Here is a 21,362-nt window from a genome sequence, read left to right on the forward strand (position 1 = left end):
TGTTCCTTTTTATAGCTGAGCAGTATTTCATGGTTGTGTGTGTGTGTGTGTATAACATGTTCTTTATCCACATGTTGATTGATGGGCATTTGGGCTGGTTCCATATTTTTGCAGTTGCAAATTGTGCTGCTATACACGTGTGTGCAAGTTATCTTTTTTGTATAATGACTTCTTTTCCCCTGGGTAGATACCTAGTAGTGGGATTGCTGGATCAAACAGTAGTTCTACTTTTAGTTTTTTAAGGAATCTCCACACTGTTTTCTATAGTGGTTGTACTAGTTTACGTTTCCACCAACAGTGTAAAAGTGTTCCCTTTCACCACATCCACGCTAACATCTATTTTTTTTTTATTTTTTGATTATGGCCATTCTTGGTGGAGTGAGGTGGTTTCGAATTGCGGTTTTGATTTGCATTTCCCTAATAAGTAGTGATGTTGAGCATTTTTCCATATGCTTGTTGGCCATTTGTGTATCTTTGAGAATTGTCTATTCATATACTTTGCCCACTTTTTGGTGGGATTGTTTTTTTCTTGCTGATGTGTGTTCTTTGTAGATTCTGGATATTAGTCCTTTGTCAGATGTATAGACTGTGAAGATTTTCTCCCACTCTGTGGGTTGTCTGTTAACTCTGCTGATTATTTCTTATGCTGTGCAGAAGCTTTCTAGTTTAATTAAGTCCCATCTATTTATCTTTGTTTTTGTTGCATTTGTTATTGGGTTTGGGTCATGAAGTGTTTGCCTAAGCCAGTGTCTAGAAGGGTTTTTCCAATGTTATCTTCTAGAATCTTTATGGTTTCAGGTCTTAGATTTAAGTCTTTGATCCATCTTGAGTTGAATTTTGTATAAGATGAGAGATAAGGATCCAATTTCATTTTTCTACATGTGGCTTGCCAATTATCCTGGCACCATTTGTTGAATAGGGTATCCTTTCCCTATTTTGTGTTTCTGTTTGCCTTGTCAAAGATCAGTTGGCTCTAAGTATTTGGCTTTATTTAATGTAGTTATTGATATGAATGTATTTATGTTCACATCTTGATTTGCTTCTGTTTGTCTCTTCTATTTTTTTGTGATTTTCTTAAGACTAAATATTTTTTATTAGTAAAAATTTTTTTTCACAAGCCCATTGGAGATTACACATTGTTTATATCTATAAATCCAGAAGAGAGAATTAAAATATCTGAGTATTTGGGATGGTAGACTATAGGAGAACAAATCAAAAGAATTAATTGGTATCTGGAAAACAGATGTATTAACATGGAGGGCAAATTGTTTTCTAACTTTACTAAAGGACAAAAGCCAAACTAGCAGAATTGTTTAGGTCAATTAGATATAAATTGTAAGTTTGTATTGGGCAAAGAATTAGTGAAGATGTAGAATTCTCCTTTTACAAATTATTTTCAAAGAACTAGTAATTGTCTAATATCTGTTTGTGGACGTAAGAAGGTAGACTAAGTTGACCTGAAGGGTATAATGCCTTACTACGTTGGCGACAGTGTGATTTGTGTGTGTGCGTGTGTGTGTGTGACAGAGTTTCAGTCTTGCTTCCCAGGCTGGAGTGCAATGGCGCGATCTCGGCTCACTGCAACCTCTGCCTCCTGGGTTCCAGTGATTCTCCTGCCTCAGCCTCCCGAGTAGCTGGAATTACAGGCATGCACCACCATGCCCAGCTAATTTTGTATTTTTAGTAGAGACGGGGTTTCTCCGTGTTGGTCAGGGTGGTCTCAAACTCCTGGCCTCAGGTGATCCGCCCGCCTTGGCTTCCCAAAGTGCTGGGATTACATGCGTGAGCCACCACGCCCGGCCGACAATGTGATTTTTAAAAGTAGAAATAAACTTTCAATTAAATGCCTGTACTCTATTAAATTCATCTTGCTACCTTTGTTTTAAAATGTTTACTTTCTCTTTTCTCTACTATAGCTTGAAATTTTGACAAACTTGGCAAATGAAGCCAACATATCAACTCTTCTTCGAGAATTTCAGGTTTGTATACAATGCTAATTATAAAAAACTTCTAAAACATATGTTCAGTCTTAAATATGCATCTTTTTCTATCTAGAAATACATAATTATGTACATAAAATAGTGATTGGGACAAGATTGACAACTAAAAAATTCATAAATTTGCAAGAATAAACTAATTACAAATTTATAATTTAAGGAAAACATAATATTCTCTTTCATATTTTCATAGACTTTGAAGGACTTTGGTTTATAACTCTGTCTTTGTTTGAAATTGTATTTCTGGTTAAGAATTTCATCTTTTTGTGCTGCAGCATCAACAGTCCTTTCTATACTCTGTGGTCATGAAAATGGCTTCATTTCTTACCTGGTTTTTCCTATTTTATTGACCTATGACTATTTTTGACACTGCCCCCTTAGCCTCATATATAGCTCAAAAAAATTTGTTTCATAATTGCCCCACTACGATTTTTTAAATTGCTGTTTTTTATTTGATTTGTTTAGTTGTATTTTTATGCCATATGAGACTCTTCCTAGCTGCATTTCCCCCCAAAATATTATTCAAAAATTACTTCATGGACATGATACCCTTTATGATAGAAAGGTCATCTCTGAAGCCTTAGTGGTAGAGCACAGCAATAGAAAACTTTACATCAGTATTATGACTTTTACATTCCATTATCTGTTTTCTTAACAAAAATATACCACATACTATGCACTAATCACAGTTTTCTTTTATCAGCTTCCAACTTTTAGAGATGTATTTTTTGTCATAGTTCTCCTATATGCCAATATTAAATTTCTTCTTGGTTATAAGACACTGTATACACTATTTCTTTTTAGCTTTGTGATTTTTAAACTTTTTACAGGAATAGTAGAATAATATGGCATGTCCATAATTTATATTTTCATACCTGGATTACTCTACTTTTGTGTATCTTTCTAGACAAATTTCTTAAAAAATTAAGATGTTCTGGAAATGCACTCATATTTATATGCCAGAAAATGTAGTATTTTATGTTCTTATTCGATAATCTTATAGCTGTAGATCATTGCTTGAATCTGATTTTCACTTCATTCATATAATTTTATTTATTTAAAGTATTGGTCTTTCTGTTTTTTTCTTGTTCCTTTCCTGTTGTCCTGTCTAGTCTCTTTGGGTGTCCTCTCACTGTCCACTTTTTGCTTATATCAAGTCTCCTGGGATTGTAGGAAAGGAGACTTAGGTAATCTTATGGAATGGGTTATATACAGGGCACATACTAGACCTGTTTCAAAATATTGGTCATCTAGTCTTTTCATTTAATATCAGGATGTTTAATAAGGTCCATTTTTCAGTCAAACTTTTAAGTATTTTTTTCATGTATTCATTTTTATCACTGTCTAAATTTGTACCTTCTGTCTATGTTTGTGTTATGCTCATAGTTATGCTTTTAGTAACTTTTTGGGTAAAATAGGGAATGTTTCTAAAGACTCGTAAGTTCATATTTTTAGTTAAGGAAATTAAATAATTTATTTGGGAACACTTTTAAAAATAATTGGTCTTGCCTTCATGGAACTAGGAGAGTTTAATTTAATTTATTTCTTCAACGTTTAATCACCTTGTTGGTACCATTTTTAGAAAGTTTGTATTTTTTTAGACATCTTTAGATTTTCTCCTCCATTTGTCATTTAGACACCACTTAAATGTATTGCATTTTTCATAGTGTTAAGTCTACATTGTATACTTCTTATTTGAGGTTGGGAATCTTTCTTAAAAATTTCGATTGTAAATGACCTTTCAAATTTCATATATATGATATAAAGTGTGTATATTTCTGTAAACAATGGAAGCTTTCCTCATTTAAAAATTAGGAAGGTTCTAACCAAAATGAAATTCTCTAGGGCTATTATAAATTTTATAAAGATATTTTAACTTCCTGTTGTTAAATCAGTGATTTATTTCTTAATTTTTAAATTTGTGTGTGTGTGTATATATATATAGTATATATTTATAGTGTGTGTATATATTTATATATATATATATATACACACACACACACACACACACACATATACCCTTTACAGTATATTTTTAAAGCATAGTTTTAAAGAAAACCAATTTCGAAAGTATGGTATTTTATTTTATTATAAACTGAGTATTTGAAGTATTTATTGAAATACTGTTCACTGTAACTATTATTCTTTTACAACCATTGTGATAGATTTTGAAAGTAAAATGTTTATAAATAGCCTACTGGTCCCTTTCTTCCTTTTCTCCCAATTTTTAGATTTAGTGTCTCTGAAAAAGTGACCCTTTTTTTCATAGATTCACAGATGCTGCTGGTAAATGAACTGAAACCTCCAAAGAGAGAGCTCTCATCATCGCTTTCAACCTTGCACTTAAACTAATTGCTGTCTTTGGGTGACTGCTCCTACTATCTGTTTTGGAGTCTCAAGCCACTATGGCCACAGGTGAATGAGCCTGGCTTGAAAATGTGCTTCATCCACAGGCACATTCTTTACGTAAAAAAATCAAAACAAAATGAAATTAATCTACATCATCACTTGGTCCTCATACTGTGCTGATGAGAAGTTTATGTATTCTGGAATTCTTATATGTTGACAAAGTTTAAGATAATCGGATTTTTGGTTAACTTGATAACACCAGTGTGTAAACTAATTGAAATAATATCTTTTAGACGTATGTGAAAAGCCAGGATAAACAATTTGCAGCAGCCACTATTCAGACTATAGGCAGATGTGCAACCAACATCTTGGAAGTCACTGACACGTGCCTCAATGGCTTGGTCTGTCTGCTGTCCAACAGGGATGGTAAGTTCACAGTTTCATTTTATTTTCAAGAGATTTATAATTTGAATATTCTTGGTATTATTTCCAAGTTGTAACCTTTTCTAACTTTGCATTTTAGCTTTTCCAGTTATATCAGTAGTATGGTCACAATAAGTAGCATTTTATCCTTGAGATGCACCTAAATATGCATATTCTGGGTTCTTTTTTTTTTTTTAGTAAAATAGGCTGTTAACTAGCAGGTAGTATTTGTTTTACCACAACAGATCTAAGAAAATCTGTTTTACTTCTTTACAATTTAATCACCTTGATTGTATCCTTTCCACTTTTTTACTGCATTTTAATGGCATGTAAGTCATGCATAATATTGGTTCACCTGCAGAGGGTGCTAAAAGCAGGCAAATGACTATAACATGGAGAAGTGGCTAGATCAAAAAATATGTTAACTGTATACCTTCAACATTTTTTTCCTCAGAAATTCACCTAATAATTTTATATTCAAAATTAACTAGATTTAAAAGCCATCAACTTGGAGCAGCTTTATGTTTTTAAGCCAAACAATATCTAAGTGTTCAGTAAAACTGGATAGGTAATATCCAGTAAAATATGTAATTTAGATCCCATATTGTTCTGCCGTAAAGCGTCAGTTATTTCTATGGGTAAGGCTTTGAAATAGATGGAGCCATTTAGAGAAAGAAAAGCTAATTTTACCTTTAAATTAATTTTGTTTAAAGGGCTTTTATTATAATTATGTGTTTAATTAAAATGAGACTTTTTTAAGAAAAGCATAATTTTCTTTGTAAAATCATTGAAATTATTTTGTGGAATTTAAAATATACTAATGTCTATGTCATGTCTAGATATGGACATATATGATATAGCAGCCCATGAGGTAAAACAACAAAATTGATTACATTGTATTTGAAAAATAACTTTTTAGTACAAGAATCCTATAATCCCTAATTATCTTTTCCCACATGTGGATGTCTTTAGAAAACTGTAACATTGTTGAAAGTATTTCTGATGAAAAAAATTGGAACAAAATTTATTCCCAGATAACATTGATTTTTGTTGTGAGCAAAAAATTTTAAACTTGTACCTGTAAACTCAAGATACTATGACTGAAGATTTTTCTACATGTAGTATTAAAACTCCAAATAAATGCCAACCAGAATTATCAAGACAATAGGTTTAAAATTTTTTTTATCTCTACAAAGTAGTGGAGATAGGATGATAAATGTCATCCACTCTATCTCTTTCTACTTTTAATAATAACTAATCCTTTTATCTCTGTTTCTATGTCACATTTTAAAATGTGACATTAAAAATGTGTTTTAAAGAAATTTTCCTATTCAACCAAATAAAATACACACCTTGGGAAAATAACTTTGTACCATTAAAGATTATGAACCAAGGCTTACCAGGGAAATTGTTCTTTTACATTTTAGTTGCATACAGAAAGCACCGGAAATTAGTTAGAACACTGATTAGTTCATCCAAATACAAAATATATTCAAATTTTCTCAATTTTATTTTTTTGACTCTTTTTTTTCTGATGGAAAATTTCAAGCTTTGGATTTTAAAGCAATTATTTCTGCTTCAGATTTAATTTCTCAAAAAATATTTTTATTGACTTTAAAAGATAAATATTCTACCCCTACATCACTTTTAAGGAAAGACTAGATTGTTTTACAATTAGAAAATGAAAGACTAGTATATACTCCCTCTCTAAAAGTAGAAGGATTTACTACTTTAAATTTTGATATTTTGATGGTTAGGCTTTTGTTTTTTGATACAACTCTTAACCATGGTTTTTTTTTTTTCCTGCAGTGTGAATATTAACAAACTTAAATTGTATTGTCTAGATTATATTTGCATAATCATCATTAGCCCATAATACCTGATTAATTATCTCTGTATCACATATGCTACACTATTTTTTGTAGTTTGGAAGTCTGGCTCAGTAAAAGTGAGAGGTAAAACAAATAAGGAGAATATTTATATCAAAATTAGTAACATAAAAGAAAGTCATAGTATTTTTAACTTTAACATAGCCATCCTGACAATAGAGCCCCTTCCTCTTCCTATTAAAATATCTACTTTTAGGAATAAATACTGTGAATGAAGACTCAGTTTCTTTAAAATCTGTAAGATCTTTTAAGGCTCTAGGAATCTGTAATTATTTGATTTTATATTGAAATGAATACCTCATCATCTCTTCAAGTAATGAATCTTTAAACCTCAGGGACACTTGGGCTCAATTGTTTTTAAATATGTTTAATATATTTCTCTTGGACCTCTAGTTTTGTGTGTGTGTTGTTAAGAGCCTTTCTAAGCAGACTTGAAGCTTGCCCTAATACAGTCCATTATTACTCTCTAAGATTAATTTGATAAACCAATTTCTTATAGACCTTTAGTAAGAGAAATCTACATTTCAGTTGACTTAGGTAATTTATTTTAGGTAACATATTAGCAAAATTTACTTTTTTGAATAACCTTATTGCCATCTACTGTAAACTAAAAGGATTGGGGCAGAAGACTTTGTTTTGTTTAGTTTTAAAAAATTTAGTAAGCATTTATTGAAGACTTAAATCAGTTGAGATATTTAATAAATGTTGAATATATTAATAGGATATTTATTTAACTTATAAAAGGTTCCTATCTTTAAAGAGCTAATAGTCTATTGGAGGGAGATAGTAATATAAGACAAATATATTATAGTCTTCCCATATAGTGACCACTTACTCTCTTGCCAGCTATTTGCTTACATGTAGGACTATACCACCTATGTAGAATGTTACGGCTATCCTGAGTAAATTACCCAGTCTTACCTGTGCACCAGATTCTTCATTTGTAAAATGAGTATGATAGTAGACTGTACTTTTTAGAATTAGGTCCATTGAATTTTGTTGAGAACAAGGAGGAAGTTAGGAAATATCTAGAACATAGGATCATTTTGTGCTTCTGATAGAGTAGCACCAAAGTGCTGAGGTCTTCGGAAACCAAGAGGTAGCGTAAAGGAGAAGTAGAGTGGAATTACCTGAGGGGAATGAGAAGGCACCTGTGGTAGGCAGAATTACTGTGTTCCAAAGATGCCCAGAACCTGTGAATATGTTACTTTACATGGAAAAAGAGACTTCGCAGATATGATTAAGTCAAGTTTCTATAGATGGGGAGATTATGTGGATAGACCTAATGTTATCATGTGGGTCTTTATAAGGGAAAGAGAGACGCAGGTCAGTCAGTAGATGTCAGAAGGTCAGGGTGATGTGACTGTTGGAAGAGGTCTTTGAACCAAGGAATGTGGGCATGCTTGAGAAGTTGGGAGTGGGATTGAACAGATTTCCCCTAGAACTTCCAGAGGGAACATAGCCCTGTTGACAGCTTGATGTTAGTCCCGTAAGACCTATGTTAGACTTCTGACTTTAGAACTGTACAATGATAAATTTGCATTGTTTTAAGCCAGTATGTTTTTAGTAATCTGTGACAGCAACAATAGGAAACTAATGTAGTTCCTAAAGATAAATGATGCCAAACACATTTCAACCATAGCCAATCCTGCCTCTGCTTGTAGATAATTAAATTATGCAACATTTTTTCTCTTAGTTAGGCTAGTTTTGCAATAATGTATTTTAAAAATATAAATTTGTTATACTTTGCATTCTTTAAAACCACACTTACCAAATTTTGCTTTGCATAGTAATCACATAACCATTTATTTTTCTGCTAGAGTGTAAGTTTGATGAGAGCAGAATCTCATTCTGATTTACCTTTGCTTTCCTCATAGCACCAAGAGGTAGTCTTTATGGAAGTAATACTTGCCTATGGGCGGGCGTGGTGGCTCACGCCTGTAGTCCCAGCATTTGGGAGGCCGAGGCAGGCGGATCACCTGAGATCAGTTCAAGACCAGCCTGTCCAACATGGCGAAGCCCCGTCTCTACTAAAAATACAAAAAATTAGCTGGGCGTGGTGGCGGGCACCTGTAATCCCAGATACTTGGGAGGCTGAGGCAGGAGAATCGCTTGAACCCAGGAAGTGGAGGTTGCAGTGAGCTGAGATCGCACCACTACACTCCAGCCTGAGTGACAAGAGCAAAACTCCATCTCAAAAAAAAAAAAAAAAAAAAAAAAAGAAGTAATACTTGCCTATCATAACACAGAACATATATAGATAGAATGTACATCCTAGTTCTGAGTTTGAATTCTGGACAAAGTTATATAATTCCGGTGCATCTCCCTTTCTTCATCTTTAAAATAATAAGATACCTACCTTACATTATTGTGAGAAGGAAATGAAATATGATGTCGTTTTGTAAACTAAAGCATTAATCTTAGTTGGCTTTTAGTTAAATCATACTAGATTTTTTTTTTGTTTTTTCTTTTCTCTGTCACCCAGGCTGGAGTACAGTGTTGTGATCACGGCTCACTGAAGCCTCAACCTTCCTGGGCCCAGGTGATTCTCCTACTTCAGCCTCCTGAATAGCTGGTACTACAGGCACGTGCCACAACTCCTGGCTAATCTTTGTATTTTTTGTAGACATGGGGTTTTCCATGTTGCCCAGGCTGGGCTCAAATTCCTGGGATCAAGCAATCCTCCTGCCTCAGCCTCCCAAAGTGCTGAGCCACTGTGCCCGGTCAATATTAGTTAATTTCTTATTCTTATGGATAAGCAGGTAAACAGTTTGAAATACATATATTTACTAATGATTAGAATGATGAATTTTGTTTATATTCTTAAAGGGAGCTTTATAAAAAGTACATTTCAGTGAAAAAGAGTAGGCCGGGCACGGTGGCTCACGTCGGTAATCCTAGCACTTTGGGAGGCCAAGGCGGGTGGATCATGAGGTTAGGAGACCAGCCTGACCAACGTGGTTAAACCCCGTCTCTACTAAAAATACAAAAATTAGCCAGGTGTGGTGGTGCACACCTGTAAATCCCAGCTACTCAGGAGGCTGTGGCAGGAGAACTGCTTGAATCTGGGAGGTGGAGGTTGCAGTGAGCTGAGATTGCGCCACGGCACTCCAGCCTGGGCCACAGAGCAAGACTCTGTCTCAAAAAAAAAAAAGAGTAATAGGACACAAATCATGGTATTTCTAATATAATATTAAAATAAACCTTTGTAGTGTATGCCAGGGGAATTCCTAATAGCCATGAAGCCCTATTAATATATCAAAATAATAACTAAAGGCAATGTTGACTTGTTTGTTTGTCATCATTAGCATTAATAACACATTATATAAGATTCATTTCATAAGGTCAGGTTCTCAGGTGAGTTATGTTACATTTCTTTACCAGTACCACCAAAAAGAAACTGGACCAGTGATTGGCCAGTTTAGTGTGATAACTCAATCCCGTAATCCCAGTTTGAGGATCTACTTCCTATCCACGTCCAGTAGCAGTTACTGTATTAGTTAAGGCTCTGGCAAGAAACAGATGGCACACTTAAAAGGGATGATTGAAGCGAATTAAGTGAATGAACTATTTGTAAACTGTGGGCAGGATTAAGGGAAACCAACAAGATATGATGTAACACCCTGGAGCTAACAGTGGGAGGCCTTTACCATGCCTCAGATTGAAGGGAAGGGGTGTGAGGATCAGGAGCAGTTACCAGACCCTGCAGGAGAGAAGAGCCACTCGCAGTACCTTCAGGAGGGGATTGCATGTGATACCAGGGAGAGGAGGCTGGCAGAGTAGGGATCCAGGATAATAAATATCTCCACCCCTCCCCCATCTCCTACTGAAGCTTTCTATTGACTAAACACAGCTATAAGCTAGGACCAAGGGAGTCTGGTTGAGGCAGACTACAGGCGGGCCTCTTAGGGCACAGTGCTGGGGAGAGAAAGGCAGAGTGGACTTTATAGAACAAATAGAGACAATACATTTCACTCTCACAATCCCATTCTTTCTGGCTTTGCACTCCATGCTATTTCTACAGTGACTTCTTTCCTACTACCTCTCATCTTTACTACTCACTTTTCTGGACATTTCACTTAAGGAAAATTTTTTCTTTTAGTTTGCTGTTTTCTGCAGAATAGGGAAAATGTTGTTTAGATTGTAGATAATTGATTTCCACTATATAATTTATAGGAATCAAAGAGCAGTATTTGAGGACTCTGGTTAAAAGCCAAAGACATAGAACACTTTGGTGAGCAGCATAATCCAACCTCTTTTGCTTTCTTAATCTAAAGATGCAGTGATAAGAAAGGAACTACAGAAGCTAGGAGACAGCAACAGAGCTTAGAAATTAAAGTTAACTCTTCTAGTGAAGACAGATGTTCACACCTCAAATTTGGACATGCACTCACGGTTATGCTTTCATGTATGTAGTCTTTTAAGGCATGTATTAAATAGAATGTTTTTTAAATTAAAGTTTACATTTTACCAAGCATACTGCATTTGAATTGAATTATACATATTTAATATGAATAATTTCTGTCTTTTTCAGAAATAGTTGTTGCTGAAAGTGTGGTTGTTATAAAGAAATTACTGCAAATGCAACCTGCACAACATGGTGAAATTATTAAACATATGGCCAAACTGCTGGACAGTATCACTGTGAGTATCAATTAAGAGATGTTTGCTGAATTTTATTCAGTAAGTTGTAGTTTTGTTAAAATAAATGGTCAGCCTAAAGGGTAATGGTTAGGAGAGCTGAACTGTCTGGATTCCAATTCTGAGATCCTAAGATTTCTTGCTGTTATAGGAGGGAATTACAAATCTGAATAGGGGGAAGGATAGAATGAGCCTCGTGGTATTAGATTGGCATTGGAGATAGCACTGTGGGTTTTATATATCAACAGCTAGATGTTGGGTGAGTATATATGCATGTTCATGTGTCATACATGAAATGAATATACAAACATCTCTTTCCCAGAGCTGTCCTTTGAGAGGAGTTAGAAACAATACCAATGAGCACACTTTGTGCACAGATTTTGTTTTTTTTTTTTTGAGATATAATTTTATACTATAAAATTTACTCTTTTGAAGTATATCATTGTTTTTTGATCACTTATAGGTTGTGCAATCACCAGTATGTAATTGCAGGACATTTTCATCACCCCTTAAAAACATTTCCGTAACTGAGACTGCCCAGTCTCCCTTCACTCTATCCCCTGGCCACTACTAATCTACTTTTTTTGTCCTTATGGATTTGCCTTTTCTAGACAGTATGTAGCCTTTTGTTTCTGGCATCTGTCACTTAGCATGTTTTCAAGGTTTGTGTAGGTTTTTGAATATAGTACTTCTTTCCTTTATATGGTAGATCTTAGTTTTTAAATACAAATCTTGAACGGTGGAGCAAGATGGCCAAATAGAGGGCTGCACTGATTGTTGTCCCTGCAGGAACACGAAATTTTAGCAACTAATTACACACAAAAAAGCACCATCGTAACCAAAAATCAGATGGGCAATCACAGTATCTGGTTTTAACTTCATATTGCTGAAAGAGGCACTGAAGAGGGAAGGAAAGACAGTCTTGAATTGCCAATGCCACTGTTCTCCCATATCCTGGCAGCAGCAGTGTGGCATGGAGAATCTCTGCACTTGGGGGAGGGAGAGCACAGGGATGGGGAAGAGAACAAGAGAACAAAGGAAGAGAACAAGAGTCTCTGCCTGGTAATCTAGAGAGTTCTCCCAGATTTATCCAAGCCCACCAAGGCAGTACCTCTACCAGTCTGCGAGAACCACAACATTATTGGGCTTGAGGCCCAAGTCCCTTTGAATAACCTGGAAAGCCTTCCCAAGTACGATAAGCACAAACAAGCCCAGACTGTGAAGACTACAATAAATACCTAACTTCAGTGCCCAGAAACTGATGAACATCTGTAAGCATCAAGACCATCCAGGAAAATATGACCTCACCAAACAAACTACATAAGGCATCGGGGCCAATGCTAGAGAAACAGAGAGATATGTGACCCTTCAGACAGAGAATTCAAAGAGTTTTCTTGTGAAAACTCAGAGAAATTCAAGATAACACAGAGAAGGGATTTAGAATTCCATCTGATAAATTCAACAGAGATTGAAATAGTTAAAAAGAATCAAGCAGAAATTCTAGAGTTGAAAAATGCAACTGATATACTGAAGATCGCATCAGAGTCTCTTAGTGGCAGAATTGATCAAGAAGAATTAGTGAGCTTGAAGACAGGCTCTTTGAAAATACACAGTCAGAGGAGACAAAAGAAAAAAGAATAGAAAAGAATGAAGCACAGCTATAATATCTAGAAAATAGTCTCAAAAGGGCAAATCTAAGAGATACTGGCCTTACAGAGGAAGTAGAGAAAGGGGTAGGGATAGAAAGTTTATTCAGAGAAATAATATCAGAGAACTTTCCAAACCTAGAGAAAGATGTCAGCATTGAAGTACAAGAAGGTTATAGAACTTCAATCAGATTTAACTCAAAGAAGCCTAGCTCGAGACATTTAATAGTCAGACTCCCAAAGGTCAAGGATAAAGAAAGGATCCTAAAAGCGGCAAGAGAAAAGAAACAACATGCAATTGAACTCTAATACATGTGGCAGCAGACTTTTCAGTGGAAACTTTACAGGCCAGGGGAGAGTGGCATGACACAAAGTGCCAAAGGAAAACAACTTTTACCCTAGAATAGTATATCTAGTGAAAACATCCTTCAAATATGAAGGAGAAATAAAGACTTTCCCAGACAAATAAAAGCTGAGGGATTTCGTCAACAACAGACCTGACAAGAAATGCTAAAGGGAGCTCTTCAATCTGAAAGAAAAGGATGGTGGTAAGCAAGAAGAAATCATTCAAAGACACAAAATTCACTGGTAATAGTATGTACACAGAAAAGCAGAATATTGTAACACTAGAATTGTGGTGTATAAAGTACTCATGTCTTGAGTAGAAAGACTAAAACATGAACTGATTAAACATAACTACAACTTTTCAAGACATGGACAGTACAATAAGATATAAGTAGAAACAACAAAAAGTGAAAAAGCAGGGTAGAACTTTTATTAGTTTTCTTTTTGCTTGATTGTGTATGCAATCAGTGTTGTCATCAGTTTAAAATAATGGATTATATTAATAAGATAGTATTTGCAAGCTTCATTGTAACCTCTAATCTAAAAACATAAAGTGGATACACAAAATATAAAAAACAAGAAATTAAATCATACCACTAGAGAAACCACCTTCATTAAAAGGAAAACAGGAAGAAAGGATGGAAGGAAGAGAAGAACACGAAACAACCAGAAAGCAAATAACAAAATGGCAGGAGTGAGTCCTTACTTAGCAATAATAACATTGAATGTAAATGGACTAAACTCTCCAATCAAAAGACATAGAGTTACTGCATGGATAAAAAATCAAGACCTAATGATCTGGTGCCTACAAGAAGCACACTTCACCTATAAAGATAGACGTAGACTGCAAAAAAAAAAAGGGATGGAAAAAGGCATTCCATGCTGGTAGAAACCAAAAGAGAGCAGGTGTTGCTATACTTATATCAGACAAAATGTCTGTCTCTTCCTACGCTTACAAAAGACAAAAAGTGCAGGAAGGGACAAGGTCATTATTTAATGATAGTCAATTCAGCAAGAGGATATGACGACTTTAAATATATATGCACCCAACACTGGAGCACCCAGACATATAAAGCAAATGTTACTAGAGCTAAAGACAAAGATACACCTCAATACAATAATAGCTGGAGATTTCAACACTCCACTTTCAGCATTGGACAGATCTTCCAGACAGAATACCAACAAAGAAGCATTGGACTTAATTTGTACTATGCACCAAATGGATCTAATAGATATATACAGAAAATTTCATCAAAGAGCTGTAGAATACACATTCTTTTTATCAGCACACGGATCATTCTTAAGGATAGAGCATATGTTAGGTCACAAAACAAGTCTTAAAACATTGAAAAAAATAATGCCAAGCATCTTCTCTGATCAGAGTGGAATAAAACTAGAAATCTAAAACAAGAGGAATTTTCAAACAATATAAACATATAGAAATTAAACAATATGCTCCTGAATGACCAGTGGGTCAATGAAGAAATTAAGAAGGACATTGAAAAATTTCTTGAAACATATGATGATGGAAACACAACATACTAAAACCTATGGGATATAACAAAAGCAGTACTCGAGGGGAGGTTTATAGTTTTAAGAGCCTACATCGAAAAAGAAGAAAAACTTCAAATAAATAATAAATAACTTAATGATGCATCTTAACTAGAAAAGCAAGAGCAAACCAAACCCAAAATTAGTAGAAGAAATAATAAAAACAGAGCAAGAGTGAAATCAGAGATGAAAAAGGAGATATTATAACTGATACTGCAGAAATTCAAAGGATCATTAGTGGCTACTATAAGCAACTGTATGCCAGTAAGTTGGATAATCTAGAGGAAATGGAAAACTTCCTAGACACATACAACCTCCCAAGATTGAACTATGAAGAAATCCAGTATCTGAACAGACCAAAAACAGGTAATGAGATTGAAGCCATAATAAAAGTTCTCCCAGTGAAGAAAAGCCCGGGATCCGATGGCTTCACTGCTGAATTCTACCAAACATTTAAAGAAGAACTAATACCAAGTCTACTGAAACTATTCCAAAAAATAGAAGAAGGAATACTTGCAAATTCATTCTACAAGGTCATTGTTACCCTGATACTGAAACCAAACAAAGACGTATCAGAAAGAAAGAAAGGAAGGGAAGGGAGAGGGAGAGGGAGAGGAAGGGAAAGGAGAGGGAAGGGAAAGGAAGGGAGAGGGAAGGAAAGGGAAAGGGAAAGGAAGGGGAAAGGGGAGGGAAGGGAAGGGGGAGGGGGAGGAGAGGGGGAGGGGGAGGGAGGGAAGGAAGGAAGGAAGGAAGGAAGGAAGGAAGGAAGGAAGGAAGGAAGGAAATAAAACTATAGGCTAGCATCTGTTGAATATCAATGCAAAAATCCTCAACAAAATACTGGCAAACTGAATTCGACAACATTTAAAAGATCATTCGTCATGACCAATGAGATTTATCCCAGGGTTACCAGGATGGTTCAACATTCATAAATCAATCAGTGTGATTCATCATATCAACAGAATGAAGGACAAAAATCATATGATCATTTCAATTGATGCTGAAATAGCATTTGATAAAATTCATTGTCCTTTCCTGATAAAAACCCTCAAAACTGGGGATAGAAGGAACATACCTCAATATAATAAAAGCCATATGTGACAGACCCACAGTTAGTGTCTTACTGAATGGGGAAAATCTTAGCCTTTCATCCAAGCTCTGAAACACAACACGGATGCCACTGTTATTCAACACAGTACTGGAAGTCCTACCTCGAGCGTTCAGACAAGAGAAAGATATAAAGGCATCCACATTGGAAAGGAAGAAGTCAAATTATCCTTGTTTGCAGATGATATTATCTTATATTTGGAGGTATTTTGGGGTATAAGAGCATGCCTGCAACTTACCTTTATTGGTTAAGAAAACAAAATGTGACCAGGTGTGGTGGCTCACGCCTGTAATCCTAACACTTTGGGAGGTCAAGGCGGGTGGATCACCTGAGGTCAGGAGTTTGAGACCAGCCTGGCCAACATGGTGAAACCTCGTTTCTACTAAAAATACAAAAATTAGCCGGGCGTGGTGGTGTGTGCCTGTAATCCCAGCTACCCAGGAGGCTGAAGCAGGAGAATCACTGGAACGCAGAAGATGGAGGCTACAGTGAGCTGAGATCGTGCCACTGCACTCCAGTCTGGGTGACAGAGTGAGACTCTGTCTCAAAAAAATAAATAAATAAAAATAAAAAATAAAAGTGTATGTTTACCTAGAGAGATAGCTAACACAAATGTAGTAAAATGTTAACATTTGGGGAATCTAGGTGCAAGGTATCCAGAATGTTTTTTACTCTTCTTGTAAGTCTGAAATTATGTTAAAAAAAAACCCCCCCAAAAAAAAACCAATAAATATTAGTTCCAACTCCATCACTTACCAGCTCTGTCCTTATGTTAAAGTCTTTATGCCTCACTTTTCCCATGTGTCAAATGATGATTGTAAAAGGACCTACAATATAGTATTATTATAGGTGTTAGCTTAGTTAATACAGTAATGCCCTTGGAACGCTGGCTGGCACATAGTAGTGCTGCATTAAGTGTGTGTCATTCTATCTTACTTCATGCTCTTCTTCCCTTTAAAACCAAAGTTTTTGAAAGAACTATCTGCAACAAGTTTTTTTCCCTTACGTCAAACTCCCTCCCCATCACAGTTGGATTTTGGTTCTCCAGCACTTCATTAACTATGCCTTTTCCAAGGTTGCTATCTCCTTCTTTCTAAATCCAGTGGATACTTCTGTCCATATCTTCCTTGATCTTTTCTTAGTATTGGACTATACTAACTACTTCGTGCTTTTTGAAATAGTCTCTCCTCATGGCTTCTGTGATTTTTTCTCTTCTGGTTTTTCTTCAAACTCTTCAGCTATTTCTTCTCCGTTGTGTTTGCTTTTTACTATGCCTTTTCCTTGAGTGCTGGTTAATGTTTTGCCAACTGATGCTCTATAATAAATGTAGTTTAGGGAGGAGTATATTATTTCCTTCTTTGAAGATGGGTTAGTCTGTGTTCTCATTCTCTTCAGAGGGATCATTTTTGTGTAGTCAAAGATAATGGATCACAAGATTTAGAGCCTACCAGTCAAGACCAGTTTTAAATATCTCTGGTGGCAAAATTGTCTTTCCCTCAGGGTGTTAGTAAAGCTTGCAAGGCAGTTACACATTTATCTTAAAGCTAAAAAAAAAAAAAAAAAGTAAGGCTTACAGGAGTCATTTAGCATCTGAACTTCCACCCCATCTCTCAGCAGAGAGTTACTTTGTATTCGTATCTGTTCTTATTGTTGATTCTAATGATCAAAGCCAGGACTTCTCATAGAGATTGTTTATGAGAGATGTAGGGGTTAAGAGAGTAATTTGAAAACCAGATGACTTGGATTCACAGTTGGTCTGTACCTTTTACTAGCTCCGTGAACTTAAGCAAGTTACTTGACTTCTCTATGCTCCAGTTTTCTCATCTGTACAATGGGGATCATAGTACTGACAACCTTAGAGCTCTGTTGGGTGGAGTGAATGAGTCAATGCATGTGAAGCACTTAGAACAGTGCTTGGTGTAAGCTGTTATTAAGGGAATATTCAGTGTTTTTGAAGAAGACAGACTGTGGTAAGGTTTTAATTTTGTAAGCTTTCTTATTGCCTCTTTTATATTTTACTTATTTAAAATAACTCCTATAGAGCATATCATTTACCAGGCACTATTCTAAGTACCTTAAAAATACAAATTATTAATTTTTAATAGCAACACTTCAAGGAAAGTTCTCTTAATATTCCCATTTTATATTTGAGAAAACTGAGGCACAAAGAGGTTATGTAACTTGCCCAAGGTCACATAGCAGCAGGTCTGCTTTCTTAACCAGTGTATTATGTTGTATCTCACTTCCATTTATAATCTGTCTGTTTAAAAATTTCACTTTATTTGACAAATATTTAATTGTCACCGGTCCTTTTTCTGTATTCAATTCTCATACCTACTCAGTGACCTAGCCAAGGTTTTTTTTATTATTTCCTTTTTCTTCCCTCAAATCATTGACAAATTGGGAATTAGAGTGACATGATCAATGTCTACCCCAGTGTAGAACAGATGTTTGACATTACTTTGATGGGAAATGAGAGGATAAGCTTTTTTTCTTAAAGCCACCGAAATGGACATCTAGCATTCCTATCCACCAAGCATCAAAATTCAGTCGTGTCTCTAGTCATTGTAACAACCATATATACCACTGCTCATATTTAGTTACTTCCTACGAAGTGATACAGCCCCCAGGAAGAACCACTTGTCTAACCAATAGCTAATGAACTAGCACAGAGAACTCTAGATGGAAGAAGACAAAGAAGAGAGATATACGTGACTGTATATTTACACATGATTATGAGGTTGGTGCAAAAATAATTGCGGTTTTTACCACAATGGCAAAAACCGCAATTCCTGTGCAGCAGCCTAATAAATGTATAACAATAGACTAGGAATGTCTAACCAAAGTGCCAAATTTGAACTCTTGATAAAGAAGGGGGTATAATAAAGGAAAATTCTGTTAACCTAGAACTAAAAACATTGAATAGTCAGGAAAACTGAGGAATGAGATTAAATGGAGGTCAGAATAAAAGAATTTTGAAGGTTTTGTGGGAGGAAGAGAGTGGAGAGAAGTGAAATTATTATGGTAGTCTCATCTTGTGTTAAAAAAGTAGTAAGGTAAAAATAATTATCTTGAGGTGAAAACCATGGGTTTTAGTGAGGGAAATAGTTAATACCTTGTTTACAGGTAATGGTAGAGAAGTAGTGTCTGATTATGAGAAGGAAATAGGAGTTCTGTATCCCCAGACTTCCTGTGCAAAATTTAGTTAAAACTTGTGCTAGTAAACTTGTTCTGGTCCTGTTTAGAAAGGAAGAGGCGATTATAAGTACAAGGGCTTCAGGAGAGTGCAGCTGCTATACATAAAACCTGTAACAGTGTATGAGGCCTGTATCTGGCAAGCCGTAGGCTTTCGTGGAAGAAAACTTTCTTCTATTTGAGTATATTCATGTCCGGGGATATAGAAGATACTTTCGATGTGTAAACTTTCTTTCTCTCTCTCATTCTCTCTCTTTCCCATTTTTTTTTTTTTTTAATGGAGTCTTGCTCTGTCACCCTGGGCAGTGGCGCAATCTCATCTCACTGCAAACTCCGCCTCCCAGGTTCAAGTGATTCTCCTGCCTCAGCCTCTGAGTAGTTGGGATTACAGGTATGCGCCACTGTGCCTGGGTAATTTTTGTGTTTTTAGTAGAGATGGGGTTTCACCGTGTTGACCACGCTGGTCTCAAACTCCTGACCTCAGGTGATCTCACCCCAGCCTCCCAAAGTGCTGGGATTACAGGCGTGAGCCACGGCACCTGGCCAATGCATCAGCTTCCTCAACAGTTGCTGGACTATAAGCCAAATAAGTACAGTCTTACAGCTCTATATAGCAAAGCTTATTTTTTTCAGCTTTTGTTTTTCTCAGAAGATAACCATTAATAGATACAAAAATATGGTGAGAATTCAGTATTCACAAAGGAAAATAAAGGAACAGATAGCCATTTTACGAAGCCAGAAAAAAAATAAAGAAAACAAATGTAAAATAAATAATAAATATTTAAAAATAATAAAGATGGAAGAAATAAAATCAAATATTTCTCATCTTGAATATGAATGGACTGAATTTTCTCATCAAAAGACAGACTTACAAATTGGAATAAAAACAAAAACTAGCTACAGGCCATTTATAATTAAAGCACCTTAATCAAGTGATAAAAGTTGAAAATAAGAAGGTAAGGAAAGAGACATTAAGCAAATATGAACAAGAAAGTGAGATTTACAGTTAATGAAAAGCATTTCACAAGATAAAAAGGAACATTATAAAATGAAAAAAGGGTAATTTGTAAAGAAAGTAATAAGCACAAACCTATTTGCACAAAAAATACGGCAACCAAATAAATATGTAAAGGAAAAATCTATTCAAAATGTGAGGAGAAGTTGATAAAATAGTTATAATGTGTGACTGTAATGTATTGCTCTCATATTAGATATTCATAGTAGACAGCTATAAGTAAGAAAATTAAGTAATCAAAAACTTATTTAGTAAATATAGCTAAAACCTTATATCTTTTGAACAGATAATACCCACTTTTAGGAGTATATCCATTGAATGTTTTCAAAAAATCAAGAATGTATTTAGGCATAAAGAAAACTTAAAGATTTTGCATTCTTTGACCTTAAGCAATGAAATTAGACTTAAATAATTTAAAAGGGTACCAGATCAGTTGTAAAGTAAGAAATGTACTTTCAGATTAAAGAACGCGTTTAAAGAAGAAATGCAAACTTTTTTCTAAAACCCAGGAAATAAAATCTTTATTTCAAAATGTATAGGACATGGCTAAAGTTATAAAGATCACCATTTTTAAAGTATAGGGATATAAAATAAAAGAACAATGAATCAAAACAGAAGAGAGATCAACGTTGATTTTGTAAAATAGAATACAAAAAATATATATGAGTTGAAAAGTACATGTTAAATCTGGTCTTTTGGAAAGAAAATAAAACAGAAAATTCCCTTCTAATTATTATGAAGCAGAGAGAGGTAGCAAAAGTAGACAAATCTGGAATATGATAATAAAAGAAATTAAAATAATTAAAGCTGCATGGAATTCTATAGCAGGCATTTGAACTTAAGGAGAATGAAAAGCTGATAATTAGTTGTTACTGCTCATCTAACGTATCTGAGGAAACTGAAGTGCTTCAAGGCGGGACAAGCAAGGAAGAATCAAAACAATTTGTTGTGCAGAACCCCCAAAATGGTCAACCACAAGTTACCCCAGGAGAAGGTGATGAGGGATGTAGCAGACATAACTTCAAAGTCAGGAAAGAAGAATGATTGAATCTCCAGAATCTCTCTGTTCCAGTCAGGTGAGCTGTTTATACAAGATCAATGGCCATGTGGAAATAAAAGCAATGTTTTATTAATCTGATCAAGTATCTGATAACTCCTAAAAGTAGGCAAGCGATTCTAAAATGTGAGCCTTAAAATAAGAGC

At 35.2% G+C, this 21,362-nt stretch overlaps 1 protein-coding gene across 5 annotated transcripts in view; it reads left to right on the top strand.

Annotated features, from left to right (window-relative positions):
• The window catches only part of AP3B1 (adaptor related protein complex 3 subunit beta 1), a 287,892-nt gene that overhangs the window by 129,417 nt on the left and 137,113 nt on the right, over positions 1–21,362 (top strand). For all 5 annotated transcript variants that reach the window (XR_009214137.1, XM_032156995.2, XM_032156997.2 and 2 more), the window contains 3 exons: positions 1,917–1,979; positions 4,640–4,772; positions 11,193–11,302. Coding sequence is in view for 4 of the 5 variants with exons in the window: in XM_032156995.2 (XP_032012886.1) it covers positions 1,917–1,979; positions 4,640–4,772; positions 11,193–11,302 (306 nt within the window). In the remaining variant the exon portion in view is untranslated. The remainder of the gene's footprint in view (positions 1–1,916; positions 1,980–4,639; positions 4,773–11,192; positions 11,303–21,362) is intronic.

Source organism: Hylobates moloch, unplaced genomic scaffold, assembly GCF_009828535.3.
Source record: "Hylobates moloch isolate HMO894 unplaced genomic scaffold, HMol_V3 SCAFFOLD_6, whole genome shotgun sequence".
NCBI classification, from domain to species: Eukaryota; Metazoa; Chordata; class Mammalia; order Primates; family Hylobatidae; genus Hylobates; species Hylobates moloch.